Raw genomic sequence first — 14633 nt, forward strand, 5'->3', positions numbered from 1 at the left:
CGCCCCCCGGTTCCCATTGGCTGGAGGAGAGAAGGGGCGTGGCCATCGGCGCGGCCCTGCGCCCACGCGGTTTGGCTTTTTTAGGAGCGGCCGATGCTTCCCCCCCCTCCAGGCCCCCACCCCCCGGGACCTCACGGCCCCTCCCGCCCCACCCCGCTCCGTCGGGACCAACCCGGCGCCGTTGAGCCCGCGGGACGCTGCGGGCACCGGCTGGAGTCATTGCGTTTAATGGCTGAAAACGTTACACGGAACGCGGGGGGGGGGAGGCTGCGCTGAGGGTCCTGGTGCTGCCCCCCTCCCCCGCCCCCCTCCGGGCACAGCTCAAAGATAGAGCCAGAAAGGGTCCCTGCAGCTCGTCCTTCTGTCCCAGGGTTATCCCTCTGTCCCATTCAGGGGCTACAGAGAGGGTGGAGGCACCGGGCACCCCCACACCATTCATCCCTCATCCCTGAATCCACCGCCACACGGCTCAAGGCCAGGAGGAGATGCCCCTTCCTCCATCCCCAGCCTGGATATGAAGGTCCCGAGGATTCCTGAGGGTTCCTCAGTTTTGCATCGCTCAGCCCCCGAAGCTGGAGGCAAAGGCATGGGCACGGGCGGGGGGCCGTCAGTGCGGCATGGCTGTTATCCGCATGCTCTGCGAGGCAATGGGGTACGTCACCATCGGGGTGGTGGCGTGGCTCATGGTGATGCCTCCCAGCGGCTGCGCCATCGACACGGCCACCGGAGCCACCGAAACGGCCACCGGGGCCATGGAGACCGGGGGAGCCATGCCCTGGGCAATGGTCTGTGCCAGGGCGGCCGAGAGAGGGGTGATTTCAGGGTTCATGGGGGGAGCGGCGTTGGCCGGGGGTGCTGCCTGGGCGCCAGCAGGCGCTACCAAATCCTGCTGGGAGACGGGCCGGGGCTGCAAGGCCTGGCTGCTGAGCGTGGTGTGGGTCTGCGCGATGCTGTGGTTGTAATTGGTGACGGTGCCCACGGTGGGGGCCAGAGTCTGCTCGGTGGCCGTGGCCGTGGAGCTCAGCGTCATCACCTTGGCCTGGTTGCGGAACTGGGCGTTCTGCTCCAAGAGCACCTCGTTGGTCGCCATCAGGTTGTTCACCTGCTTCTTGAGGTCCTCCACGCGCTTCCTCAGCATGATGTTCTCCTCTTCCAGCAGCCGGTACTCCACTGTCCGTGGGTTGGCGAAGCTGTACTCGTAGGTCTCAAAGGACAGCCCGTCCACCCGCCGCCGCTTCAGCAGGGGCTCGTGGTCGTCGTAGCGGTCGCCGTCATATATGGCATCGTAGGGGTCGTAGCGACGCACGGCGGCCACCATGCCCGGCTCCCGGGTGGCCATGCCCCGCGCCTCGTACTCATAGTCCCGCTGCAGGTGCTGGAACTTACACTTGGCACCCCGCTGACAGTCACCCTTCAAGAAGTCCCTGCAGATGGGCACCTCCTCCTTGCTGTTGGGCAGGTCGGCGGGCGAGAGGCCGAGTCCCGCCGCCACTTTCTGCCGCAGGCGCGGGGGCAGCTCGCCCGTCTTCTTGTAGCAGTCCTCATCCTCCTTGGTGCCGTGGATGAAGCGGCAGTTGAGGCGCACGCATTCCTTGTTCTGGAAGTCGTGGCAGAAGATGAATTCGTTCTTGCGCACGCCCAGGTTGGTCACCTCGCTGATGTCGGGGTGCCGGAAGCGGCAGCGCTTGCCCCGCTTGCAGACGTTGCGCAGGAAATCGCGGCAGATATCATCAGCGTCGGCACCCGCCTCATCGCCGCCGCTGTTGCTGTAGCCGTCCCGGTCGGGCATCTTCGCCGCCGCGGGGGCGCTGCGAAAGGAAGGAGAGCGGCGGGGGTGAGGAGCCGGGCCCGGGACCACGTGGAGACAGAGGGGAGCGCGGCCACGGGCGAGGGGCGGCCCGGGCCCGCAGGGGGAGCTCGGAGGCGCGGAGCCCACAGAGCCCGAGACAGCCCCGCGGGAGCCGGGCCGGACCCCGAGAGCTGCGGGCGAGGGAAGGGAGAGCACCGCCTCCGCGGGTCTCCATAGGAACCGTCCGCAGGCCCGGGGAAGGCCCGAGGGAGGCCCGGCGGTGTGGCCTGCGGCTGGGCCCAGCCTACAGCGGGACGGAGCGGAAGCGACCGATCCCGAGGCCCCGGCCCAGCGCGGCCCAGCTTGGCCCGGCGCGGCGCAGCCCCTCGCGCCCACCGCAGCCCCGCACTCACCCGCTCGCGGCCTCCTCGCGAGTTCTCCAGTGCCAACAATGAGCGGTCCCTTCCGGTCGCCGCTCTGCGCCGGGCAGGAAGTGCTCTATGCTGTTTCCGGGGCACCCCGGAAGGAACTGCCCGCTTCCTCCCCGCGTCACGCGCGCACGGCCGGAGCGCATCTTCCGGGTTCGTGACGTCATAAGAGCGCGCCGCCGTAGCCGCGACCCGCCGAGGGCCTCAGCCCCACAGGTTCGTTGCACCGCCCCGGGCCCACCCCGGTACCAGCACTGAACAGCCCGCTGCCCCCGCTCCGCATCTCGGAGACGCGAACCGAGCCGTCCCTCCCCCGGCCCGCTGCTCGTTCCGGTGCAGCTCCCTCCCAACCGGCACTCCGCGGGCACCGCGCTGGGCCGCAGCCCCGAGCAAAGCACCGAAGGCGTCCAAACACAACTCCAACTTTATTGGCGGCGCTACAGAGCCCGGCCCGGTGCGGCGGGACGGGACCCCACCACGACCCCGCGGCGCTGGGACGGCTCCTCCTCGCTCCTCCACGCCCGGCACGGTCCGGTCCCAGCACTACTTGGACCTCTGTCGCATCTTCCTCCTCTTGCGCTTCAGCCTAAGGGACAGAGCCGCGTCACAGCCCGGGACCGCGCTGACAGCCCTGGAGCGGCCGCCGTTCCCGGCTCCGGCCGCGGTCCCGCGGGCAGCGCTCACACGTACCTGCGCATTCGCTTCTTGCGCCACTGCGGAGGGAGAAGAGCAGCGGGTGAGTGATGCGGCCCGCGGCGGCCCCGCGTCACAGCCCATTTCCCCCGGGAGTCCCCGCTGCCCGCTCTGTGACCGCATCCCCGGGGCACTCAGCTCAATCCTCTGCCCCGTCCCGCGGCCCTCGCGGCGCCCCGCCGGACCCCCGGCTCCCGTTCCGCGACCCCACGGGGAGCTCCTCACACCCTCGGCGCCCGCAGCCCCGGCCCCGTGTAGGCCTCTCCAGGCCCGACCGCCGCTGGGGACGCGGATCGTTTCCGGGCGCCATCCGTCTTCCCCCGCCGCTCACCTTGGCCCTCATGGCGGCGCGCTCGCGCCGCGCTTAGTCCCGGTGCGGCGGCGCTGGCGGCGGATGGAGGCGGATGGCGGCGGCCACCAACAACCGGTAAGATGGCGGTAGCAGCGGCCGAGAGAAACAGTGCCGCCCGCCGCGGCCTATTTATAGGGCAGAGCCTGCGGCCGCGCCCCCTCCGCGCAAGGCATGCCGGGAGCCGTAGTCGCCCCTCCCCGCGGCATGCCGGGAATTGTAGTCCGGAGCCCGGCCGCCATTTTGCACGGCGCTGCCCTTCCCGGCGCGGGGCGCGGCGAACCGAAGCCCCCCGCCCCAATCAGCAGAGCCACGTCTCCGTGCAAAGAGATGCCACGAGTCAGCTTTATTTGGAAAACAGAGTCGGTTACAGAGTTCTTCTCGGGAGCTTTCGCTTTTCAAAATCCTAAACAAGCGGGTTGTTTCTTGTATCAAGAGGTACATTATTTACGTAAAAATAGACAATTAAATAAACCTCCAGCAAGTCTCAGTGGTTTGTGAATCCGCGGGGGAGGAGGAGGAGCTCAGCACGGACGCAAAACTGCTTCAGAACACCGAGGGTCCCCGGGGCACCGGCGGCGCTGCCTGCGGGGCTTCAGCGCGGCCGGATGGCACGAAGCAAAGCCCTCCGCATCCAAACGCGTTCAACTCGGTGCTCGTTGGTGGGTTTTCCCTTCCGAAAGGCTCGCCGTAGAAGAGCGGTGCCCCGGCTGCTCTCAGCCTGCATCCACCGACCGGACGTCATCACAGCTCCCAGGCGTTGGACCAAGGGAGCCCAGCACCGCAGCACCGAGCGGCTGCCGGCCCCCCGTGCAGCGCCGGGCACCGACTGCTTCCCCTGGCGCTGGGCGTTCGATTTAAAAACAAGCTCACCACAGCAGTCTGTTTAAAAATAGAGTGTTTATAGATAAACCAAGGCAGAGACGGAGCGCAGTAGACGGGACGGTCTACGGCCTCACCGGGGACATCAAATTTGCTGTTTTTCCCAATTATAAATGTACAATCTAAAGGTTAAAAGAGTGAAAAAGGCTCTGCCTCGAGGTAATGGACAGAGGTCCTGCACGGCTGGGAGGAGCTGGCAGCTCTGCGGGCAGATCACAAGCACAGATCGCTTTTCTGAGGGCATTATCAGCCTTTTTTTCCTCCAAGAAAATCTGTAAAGGGAAAAATTAAAAACAAAAAGAGGAGGAAGAAAGCAGGCAGCTCTCCACGCTCCCTCTCTCACCGGGAATGGCTTAGTTGTTCACCTCTTTAACAAGTATGAGTAGTATAAAAGGTTAGAAAGATATAGACTAGCTTTTACTCCTGATTTTATTTTTTTCTGCTTTCTTTTTTAAGTAGTCTGAAGTGGCAGAGAGAATCCTCCCTCATTGGCAAAATCAATAGGAGCTGGTTGTAGTCAGTGGGACATCCAGACTGTCTGCCGTTTGGTTGTAAGAGACAAACAGTGGTGGATTTTGTTTCTGGTTGTTTTTCTGGGGAGGGGGGACGGGTGTTGTGTGTGTGTTGTGTGTGTGTGTGTGTGTGTGTGTGTGTGTGTGTATGTGAGAACCGGGTGCTGTGCAGGAGGAGCAGGAGCTGCTCAGTCACCGGCCTCGTTCTCTTCCGCCGTCTCTCCCGTGGTGGCATTCTCTGCATTCTTGGAGGCCTGTGGGAACAAAGCCACGCTCAGGACAGGGACCCACAGACCACGCATTGGTGGCTGCCACAAAGGAGCCCCCCGAGGAACCCTTCTGGGAGGAAAAGAGCCTCCGTTCCGCAGGGCTGCTGCTCCCCACCCCGTGGGCACACCGGCACATTCTTTAAGTGCTGCACTGAAGGAAGCCCAAAACACAACCATGCAGGAACCGGGTTAAGCCTGGGCACTGCTGATCACAGCCAAATCCTCCCAAAATGTGACTCAATTACCTTCTTTTTCTTCTTTTTCTGGGTCTTCCGGCTTGCAGAACTTTGTAGAAGAGCCTAGAGACAGGAAGGAAACATAAGAAGCTAGAAAGCCGTGTTCTTTTTTTTGACAGAAGATGAAAGGAAATGCCTTTAAAGCAGAATGAGCGTTGCCAGCCACTGGAGGAATGGTGGAAAGTCCTAGTGGGCACAGTGACAGATGCAGAATGCCACAGCACTGCGCTCCGCCGAGGCACGAGGCCTTGAGGCCAGCTGTCCAGGCTTCTCAGTGACTCGTAGGAAAGGGCTGGGTACTGCTATCACAAGCAAAAGCTTGTGTTTGATGCAGGAAATAGGAGCCCAGCCTGGTCTAAAGTACATTCTTGGGGCTACAGGATTACAAAGAGCCACTGACTTGCACCATGACCTACTGCTGTCCTTGGGTGTGCAAGAAATTCGGCTGTAAGGGCTGAGCTTTTGCTTCCCAAGCTCCTGCCTCAAAGCAGACTTCTAGATTTTACTTGCCTTCATCCCAAGCAGAACGAACAAAGGGTGACCTCTGTGATGTGCTACACCTGTTTTTTATGTATTATTTCTTTTTGCACCAACCTTCAGCTCTCCATCTTGCACCTCAAACTCCGACTTGTAGAGCTCAGGTTCGAAGGGGCCGCTGGTTATCCTCATGGGACCGTTAGGCATTAAAAGCACTGTGAATTTGAACTGTGCAACAAACTCTCCTGCAAAGCAGAAACAGGCATTACTGCACCACAGCAATTCCAACTCCTGTGCCGTTTCCACACCGTCGCTGCTGCAAACCATCTTGTGGGAACTCCCTGGTAAGCAAACCAGAGGGCTTCAACCATCAGTCTCTCCTGTCTGGGGAATTACTCTGTGGGAAATCTCAACTAAACTCTGGAACAAATCTGAAACAACACCCAGAAGCCAACAGGTAGTTGAGTTTCCTGGAGGGTGGATGCCAGGGCCCTCAAAGCATCTCTCTGGCATTGAAACAGCAGCAGTCAGCGTGAGGCTGGGGAAGTGCTGAACACCCAGCTCCCAGCCTTCCCCTCAGCAGCACCCACCTTCCTTTTCGTAGAGGACGTTGAAGGGCTGGAGCAGCTCATGTTTGGCGCATTCCACCACCCCCATCCTGGCCTTCTTCTCATCTTCAAATGCCCTGCAGAAGAATGGGAGCCACAGCTGAGGCAGATTCCACCCCACAGGCTTCAGAACTGCCCCTGGGCTCAAGCTGGGGACTTTGTTTGCTTTACGTCCCTCTTGCCCAGCAGTGCTGCTGTCAGAACAGGGAAGCGCTGCAGGAACTATTGCCTTCAGAGAGCAGAGAAGACAAGTGGATTTAAGGATGGAAAGGCCTGTCAAGCGAATGCTGTTCCCTTATTTTCGGAGTGAGTGCTTACAGAAACTGACTGGATCTGCCCCCTCTCTTCATGCTGCAACCTGATAGTATTTTATTTTAACCACAACTCCAGGCTCCTCACCTGCCACACAAGGCACAGGAGATTCTCCTGTCCTCATACTGTGCCTGGGATTCCAGCTTAAGCCTGTAACTTCCTTCCTCCGCCCACTCCGAGGCTCAAATACAGCAAAGCGTAACATAAAGCAGCAAGGCTGCCTCCACCTCTGTGGCAGATAATCAATCAAATCACTTTTGCTGTCAGCATGGTCTGTAAGCTCGTGCAAAGCATCCAGCTCAGAGCACACGAGGAGGTCATGAATAAAAGCAAATACCTGAGAGTAAATGGCATAGTATCAAAGCGCCTCTCCACCTCGCTGAAAAAGGCACGGGAGGTTTTCATCTTCAAGCCGTACTGTTTGGAGGGGTCCCTTTTGTAAATTGTAGTTCTCTGCCCAGCATCCTTTGCCTGAAGATGCAAACGGAGGTGAGAGCAGGGAAAGAGCAGAGCAGAACTTCCTCAACATCAACCAACAGCCCCGTGCCTCAGGGCAGTTACATCTGACAAGAGCTGTCTGTATTCTGACACTGCAAAAGCACACCTTAAGTGATGGAAAAATCTACACCCAGAAAGACAGAGAGGCTCCCTGCTGGGATTGGCACACAGAAGGATCCAGCCAGGAGCACCACTCACTGCTGACGACTGTTTGGAAACCAGCTGCTTTGACTGCGTGTAGAGGAGCAGCCAGACTCACCTTTCCCTCTCCACTGCTGACAAGAACATCAACAGCATAAACTTCGTGAACCTCAAATTCTGCCTTTTCGTGGTCCTTCCTGGAAGAAAGAGGTTTGGTGAGTCAAAGAATGGTAAGGAGAGAAGGCAAAACCTCTGTGGCCACACAGCCACAGCTCCTCAAACAAGCCCACACTGAGCTTAGCCAGGGAGGGTGTATGGGCACGAAGCAGAGCCAGGGTGATACACAAAGCAACCAGGACTTTGACCAGAAGAGCAAAAGCTGGCACAGAAGTTGAAGACTTGCATGTTGGACACTAGAGCTGGTCAGTGACAAGCTGGCAGAGAACTGTGACAAACCAGTGGTGTTCCTTCCCGTGACAATCATTCCATCCCCAGTGAATGGGGGGAGCTCTCTGACACTCAGCACCTGTGAACCTAGGCAGACCAAGGGCCCACCACACCTGGCTTATCACTATGCCTGAGACCTTGCAAGCCAAGCTCTGGATTGAACCACTGAGCTCTAAATACCCGGCCTGAGACTCTGCCCCGACTGCATCCCCGAGGGAGAGAAGATGCTGGAACAGAACAGAGACGTCCTGATCGTTAGCTCAGAATCATACTGAGATCTTATTGACAGTGATCACCCTCCAGTGGGCTCCTGGCAGCTTCTGTGAGACAACAGCAGGCCTTGGCACGCCTCCTGGGGAACCAGCATCCACTGCCACGACCTGCAGTCGTTGGTTATTTTGCTGGCAGCCCCCCAGGCTGTAATTTACTGAAGGAGATTCCTTCGAGAAACTGGACAGGAACCAAGAACACCTGCAGGTACCAGCAGTCCCGTGTCACTGACTTTCAATCTTTCTTTCTCAGAACAAAACCCAAGCACAGAAGCCACAGCTCGTGTTCACACAGCCAAGGTATGGGGGTAACGAATCCGTTCTGGGTCAGACTTCAATCAAGAGGCAGCACAGGGAGCAGTTTTCCTTGGTAAAATTCCGCCAGGGTGGCACTCAGCCACTAGGTGCAAACATACCTGCTCCACCCCCACTCGATATCACAGCCAAGAAGGTGAGAAACAGGATCAGAATCCCAGCCCTACCCCCACCCCTCCCACACACAGGAGAAAACTCCAGAGGTGATGCTCACTTTTGCTGGTCTGTAGGGTTCTGGATGATTGTTTTCTCCCCATCGATCACGTGCTGCTTCAGCTGGTGTGACAGCATCCCTGCCGAGATAAAGGAATCCATTAACACCTCAGAGCTGCAGCCCAGCTACGGGGGTTTGCATCATTAACACTTCAGCGCTCAGGTCTGCAGCCTTCAGCTGGAGCCAACTGTTGAGCAAACTGTCTCGGGTCTTAGCACTTCCTTAGCTTTACTCTGCTGTAGACACGGAGCTCCCAGAGCCCTCCCTGACTTCAGGGATGCTTTCTCTCCTCAGTGGGAGAAGCTGCAAGCAGCCAGGGAGGAGCTGCTGCTTAACAAAGCAACTTGGAACGCATTGGAGGTGGACCGGGTGTCAAATTAACGGGGACTTCAGGTCCTGTCACCGGTGTCTCAGCTGCACGGCACTCAAAGCACATTTTGTGGGCTGAATTCACTTTTCCTTTCTGCTCTATGGTTCAGCTCCAAGCTGAAGCCTGGCCCACGTCCCAGGCCACAGCCCAGCACAGACTCGTCTGTCTCCATTCGGGATGGACAGCGTGAGCCCCCCTCAGCAGCTCTGTTTGTTTCCATCAGCTGGGCCTGAAGCTGCTGCCACTGCCTGGATAATTACGGCACTTGGCTGTTTCCAAAACAGCGGCTGCTCAAACTCCCTTGACAGCGCGAGCAGCCGCCTCCTCACTGCAGCTCATGCCATGCTTTTTCACAGAGAAAGGAGCAAAGCATTGAGGAGACCCACAAAGCCATCCCACACAAGAACAGGAGCTGACGTTCCAGGACTGGGCGAAGGAGAGCAAAGACCCCGAGCCAGCTTTACAGCACGAAAGGAAATTTAACTAACAGCAGACAGATCTAATTGTGGCTAATCAGTGATGTCACTGATTAGGAGAAAGGCATCCGCACATGCCAACGTCACGCTGAGCCCTCTCACCAGCTCTCAAACAAGAGCTCAGCACTCTCAGTTCAACGAGGAGCTGTCCCAGGGCCTCCCACCCACCCGTTATCAGCGCTGTGAAGACAACATGAATCGGTCTCTCGTTGTAAGGGAGGAAATTACATACCCTGCACATCTATGGGCATCTTTTGCGATGGATCCTGCATTACAAACAAGCTTTTATGTGTTCACAGAAGGGGTTTTAACTACAAGGGGTCAGGGCTGAAGCAAAGGGCCAAGAGATTGGCACGAGGTCAGTGGGAAATCCAAAAGCCAGAACACCGACTGCCATCCCTGGAAGCCCACATCTACTGCTTCCACATGAACACATCTTTTAAACAAATATCATAAAACAGAGGGGAAAGAAGAATCTCTGGTTTGGAAAGGATTCTGAAGTGAAGGCTGCTGCGTTTCGAGGTGGCACATGTAGGACCAGGCATTTACACAGACTGGAAGGAGGGTCCTTGAGAGCAGCCCTGCAGAGAAGGACCTGGGGGTCCTGGTGGATGGAAAGCTGAACGTGAGCCAGCAGGGTGTGATTGCAGCTCGGAAAGCAAAGGGGATCCTGGGCTCCAGCAGCAGAGGGGTGGCAGCAGGGACAGGGAGGTGATCGTCCCCTTCTGCTCTGCTTTGTGAGGCTCCGTCTGCAGCGCTGCGTCCAGGGCTGGAGCCCCCAGGACAAGAAAGACAGGGAGCTGTTGGAGAGGGTCCGGAGGCGCCACAAAGATGAGCAGGGGGCTGCAGCACCTCCCTGCAAAGCCAGGCTGAGGGAGCTGGGCTCGTTCAGCCTGGAGAAGAGAAGGCTGGGGGGGAGCTGAGTGCAGCCTGCAGACAGGAGGGGATCAGCTCTTGGGAAGGGGAGAAACAGCAGGACGAGGGGAACGGCTGGAAGCGGAGGGAGGGCAGCTTTCAGTTGGCTGTCAGGGGGAAGTTGTTTGCTGGGAGAGTGGGGAGGTGCTGGAACAGCTGCCCAGAGAGGCTGTGGATCCCCGTCCATCCCTGGAGGTGTTCGAGGCCAGCAAGGATGGGGCCCTGGGCAGCCTGGGCTGCTGTGAGATGTGGAGGTTGGTGGCCCTGCGTGTGGCGGGGGGTTGGAGCTTCGTGATCCTTGAGCTCCCTTCCAACCCAACCCTTCTGTAGTTGTGTGGCTGGTAGTCAGGAAATGCTCCCCAGAGTTTGAATGGGGCAGCTGAGGTTTGAGTGTGTGATTAAAACATTGCTGCTCTGCATCAGCTGCTCCCCGGCCCTTACCTTCAATGGGCGTGCAGTGAAACGAGTGGGCAATTTTGTTCCACGCGTCTGTCACTTGTGTATTCTGGATGAAGAACACATGTAAACACGTTAAGGGTTTAGAACTCAAGCCAGAAGCACGACTGTTAATTTTCACCTGGCAGTGTTTGGTGATAAAACCAAGTGGTGCTCTAACACCTCCAAAAAAAGGAGGAACGGTGGCAGGCTTCCATTTTTAATCCCCCATCAACAAAAATAACGTGGAACATGAGGTCAGCTCAGCCTCCTGCACTGCACCCGGTGCCTTTTCACACGCCATTCCTTTAGGAGATAACGGGGAGCTGAGAGCAGCGCTGGAAGTTACTGGAATAGTAACACGGAGCTGAGGGAGAACGCCTACGGCTGCTGAGGCGTCTGAGCAGCGGGCGAGGGAGAGCCGAGAGTGGGAGATGTCAGCGAGTGTGGCAGAGGGTCAGCCGTGTGCACAGCTGCCCCCAGAGAGGACGGGAGAAGCAGCACTGCTCCTCCGTGGGTCCTGCAGGGATCCGGAGCTGCAGCCTGCGGAGCTGCTGCCACCCAACCCAGGGCTCGGAGCTCCCAGGAACGCTCAGCTGTCTGCAGACAGCTGCCTGCAGATTCCCCACATAGATGGGCCATTCTTCCCAGGCGATGTCACAGCCTTTATTTCTACGCACGGCCCATCTCCCCGCACTCACACACACCACTCCCTCACCTGGTTTCCAGGCTTTACCAAACGCAGCGCGGCCTCAGCGCAGAGATGAGCTGCCTTGATGACATCAGCTTTACGGCCTGACACGGGGTTTTCCTGAAAGAACAGCAAAATAAAGGCTCGTAGGGAGCAAGTCCTTTTCCCAAGACTGCCGTTCGGACCGCCTAGAGACAGAGATGCAGATCCAGAGCGGGGGATCTAGGTGAGAGATGGGGCGCTCCTATCTCCACAGCTCCACCATTAGTCCCTCCCTTGTTAAAGAAGCTCTGCCCCCTGGAAAACCTACCTTTGAGGCATCTATGACAAAACTGTGTGCTACATTCGCTATGAAGCCATCGACGTGGACTCCCAAGTCACTGCAACACAAAGAGACTTAATTACAGGCGAGGCCCAATGGCTCGGGAAACTGGTGTGACTCCTCAAAGCATTCGAAGATGCAGGCGTATTTCATAAAGCCTGACTAGATTAGCTGTTACATTCTGTAATTAGCCACGTCGAGGAAGTATTTAACACAGCAAACAGGACTAGAATGCAAAGCCCAGATGCCAAGAGCAAGCTCATGAGAAACATAACCAAGACGCTTACATTTTGACCAAGTCTCCATCTTTGAGGATGTAGTCTTGGTCGCTCTTCAAGGGGGAGAAGTGACAGACACAGTTATTTACTGATATACTCGTTGGGAAGGCAATACCTGTAAAGGAGAAAGAGAAATAACCCATGAAGTCCAACAGCCTCACACAGAGCACAGGCAGCAGCTCGGCCAGTGTGGATTGTCACTGAGTTGGAGCTTTTTAAAGCAGGGTAAAGTGCCACACTGAATAACCCCCTGGTGAAAAAGCACGAGGAGCACCACGTGCTCATGGTGTTCTCCTGCCCCAGCAGCCATCAAAGATATTGATCCTCGGCAGTAAGACCCGTGCAAAAGGGACCTCAAGTCTGCAGAACACAAATCAGTGACACAACTCAGTGTCACACAGTTTCCATGGCTGCTACAGGCTGGCCTGCCCAAAGGAGGACACTGTTGTCCAAAGTAACTCTGATTTCAGTGAGTGGAGCACTGAACTGGGCAGTGCCAGCTCAGCGGCGATGCTTACAAGCAGGAAAACGGGATGAGTTGGGTTTCTGCACTGCTGCCCACTCACGTCAGCCCAGAAGGACGAGCCTGGTGAGCTGAGCAAAGGCCTCACCTTTTTTCATTTCTTTTTCCTTCTTGAAAATCTTGCCGGTCTCCTCCATGATCATGGCATCTCCCTTCTCACACAAGCACAGAACCGATGCTCCTGAATTCGCCTCTTCGACCACAGCACGCAGGACCCCTGCAGAGCAGCACAGACACGGAGCAGGTTAACCAAACTCATCGCACAGCACCACGGGTCCGCTTTGTTCCTGACAGAGGGGATCATTCTGGACTCAGCTTTGCACCGAGAGAGCTGTGGATCTGCAGAGAACCCACTTGAATTCGTATTGCTTTTTGAAAACCAAAGCGGGAGCAAAGCAATGTATGCACAGGTGAAGCACTGCAGCCTCACACGGAGGGTTGGCACACAGAACTGAGAAGAAACACTGCTCTCCCACATTCCTTCCAGAGCACTCAGAGCTACAGGAACAGGTTTGAAAACTGCTTGGGAGACGCACAGCACATCAAAGAGCAGAGGGGCAGCGCCGCGGGCTGCGTGGGACCAGGAGGAAACCGCCCTTACTCTGCAGAACTGTGCCTGCATGGCAGCATTGCACCCACACTGGGGCATATTCTGGTGTGTACAATTAGCAGTTGGGTTCCAGGATGGGTGTCAGCCTCATGCTCTACAGAATGGGGGGAAGGACTGTGAGCCCACCGCTGTCCCAGCACCGCAGTTACGTTTCGTATCTTTTCTGTAATCTTTTCATGGGTCCCAAACGTTGGCGAGGGACATAAATAAGAGGGAATGCTCTTATAAAGAAGAGCTTTAGTAGATGGCAAGGGACAGAAAGGTGAGAACAGGAAGCATTAAAGCGCTGTGGAAGGGCAGACAAGGAGCTGGTGTTTGTCAGAGCAGCAGCACCAAGCAGGGAACCCTGAGCTGGGAACCCTGAGCTGCTCCGCGTCCCAAAGCGCAGCTCTGCCGAGCCGGGAAACCCCAGCTGCTCCTCCGGGTTCGTTCAGGACAGCAGCAACAGCCCAGCGACCCCATCCCACCCTGGGCTCTGATCTATGCGGGGCCACGCCGCCGACCCCATGGGCCGAGAGCCCCCGGCCCCTCCTGAGAGGATCCCGCCGGCCGGGGAGCACCGGGAGGGCCCGGGGTCAGGCAGAGCCCGGGGAGCGGCTGTCAGCTCCGCCGGGACAGCGAAGAGACGGCGGAAAGAAACGACGAAACAGCAGCGGGGGCGGGGGGGCACGGCGGAGTTCCCGGCACTGCCCGGCCCCGGGAGCGCGCCTCGGCCCGGCGGGGGGGCGGGAACAAAAGAGCGGAACGTTCAGCGCGGGGGGCGCCGGGGCCGCGTGGCCGAGCCTCGCACTCGTTCCTACCGGGAGGAACCGGAGAGATCCGGGCGGGACGGCGTGCAGCACGGCCGGGCCCTGCCCACCCCCCCCCCCGCCCGGTGCACGTGGGGCGCGGAGGCCACGTGCGGGCAGCGCCCGCCGCGCGGAGCCGGGCCGGGGGAACCGGAGGGGCGCCGCGGGGAGGGGGAGCGGCACCGGGGATCCCCACCCCCCACCCGGGGATCCGCGCGGCCGCCCCCGGCCCTTCGGAGGCCGCCATCGCCGGGTGCCCGGGCCGCCGCCCCCCCCCCACCGCGGCCCCGCGCGGCCCAACGCCCCCCCCGCCCCCCTCAGCCCCGCGGCCCTGCACTCACGGTTGGCGATGTCCCCCCCCATCTTGTACTTGGTCACCACCAGGTCCTCGGCGATGGTCAGCTCGGCCGCCTCCTCCTCTCCCGACATGGTCGGACCCGGCCCCGCGCCCGCCGCTGCCGCCGCCGCTGCCGCCGCTGCCGCCCCCCCCGCCGCCGCCGCCGCTGCCGCCGCCGCCGCGCTGAGGAACCCGGGGAGCGCGAGCGAGAGAGCGCGAGCAGAGCAGGAGCGCGGGCTCCGCGCGGGGCACGCTGGGAAGCCGAGTCCCCTCCCCCTCGGACTACAGCTCCCGGCAGCGCGAGCGGCCCGGCCCTACCGCGGACTCCAGCTCCCGGCAGGCGGCGCGGCTCTCGCGAGAGAGAGAGAACCGGAAGCGAGGCCGGAAGTGGTGCGCGAGTGCGGGACGGCGGAAGTAAAGGGTGCAGCGGGCACTGGTCGGCTCCGCTC

General features: G+C 59.1%; 2 protein-coding genes across 2 annotated transcripts; both read right to left on the bottom strand.

Annotated features, from left to right (window-relative positions):
• Positions 1–211: 211 nt before the first annotated feature.
• ZC3H10 (zinc finger CCCH-type containing 10) lies at positions 212–2474 on the bottom strand. Its single transcript, XM_085212342.1, has 2 exons — positions 2203–2474; positions 212–1808 (listed from the first exon to the last, which is right to left on the bottom strand). The coding sequence occupies exons 1-2, from the start codon at positions 2382–2384 to the stop codon at positions 608–610; spliced, it is 1383 nt and encodes a 460-aa protein (XP_085068468.1). The 5' UTR covers positions 2385–2474; the 3' UTR covers positions 212–607.
• Positions 2475–2623: 149 nt separating this feature from the next.
• PA2G4 (proliferation-associated 2G4) lies at positions 2624–14463 on the bottom strand. The gene is made up of 15 exons (XM_085212350.1): positions 14189–14463; positions 12538–12666; positions 11936–12041; positions 11637–11706; positions 11354–11446; positions 10642–10705; positions 8440–8518; positions 7313–7391; positions 6893–7026; positions 6226–6320; positions 5753–5880; positions 5168–5221; positions 3242–4907; positions 2908–2930; positions 2624–2803 (listed from the first exon to the last, which is right to left on the bottom strand). The coding sequence occupies exons 1-13, from the start codon at positions 14274–14276 to the stop codon at positions 4842–4844; spliced, it is 1185 nt and encodes a 394-aa protein (XP_085068476.1). The 5' UTR covers positions 14277–14463; the 3' UTR covers positions 2624–2803; positions 2908–2930; positions 3242–4841.
• Positions 14464–14633: the final 170 nt, after the last annotated feature.

The sequence above is a fragment of the Meleagris gallopavo genome, chromosome 31 (assembly GCF_905368555.1).
Source record: "Meleagris gallopavo chromosome 31, MGAL_WU_HG_1.1, whole genome shotgun sequence".
Classification (NCBI taxonomy): domain Eukaryota; kingdom Metazoa; phylum Chordata; class Aves; order Galliformes; family Phasianidae; genus Meleagris; species Meleagris gallopavo.

Excerpts from the sequence above, each read along its gene's own strand:
- ZC3H10 (XM_085212342.1), bottom strand. The coding sequence starts at position 2,384 with ATGACGTCACGAACCCGGAAGATGCGCTCCGGCCGTGCGCGCGTGACG. Across the intron at positions 1,809-2,202 it reads CGCGAGGAGGCCGCGAGCGG|CGCCCCCGCGGCGGCGAAGA; the intron begins GTGAGTGCGGGG and ends TTCCTTTCGCAG.
- PA2G4 (XM_085212350.1), bottom strand. The coding sequence starts at position 14,276 with ATGTCGGGAGAGGAGGAGGCGGCCGAGCTGACCATCGCCGAGGACCTG. Across the intron at positions 10,706-11,353 it reads TGGTAAAGCCTGGAAACCAG|AATACACAAGTGACAGACGC; the intron begins GTGAGGGAGTGG and ends TTCTTCATCCAG. Across the intron at positions 6,321-6,892 it reads ACTATGCCATTTACTCTCAG|GGCATTTGAAGATGAGAAGA; the intron begins GTATTTGCTTTT and ends ATTCTTCTGCAG.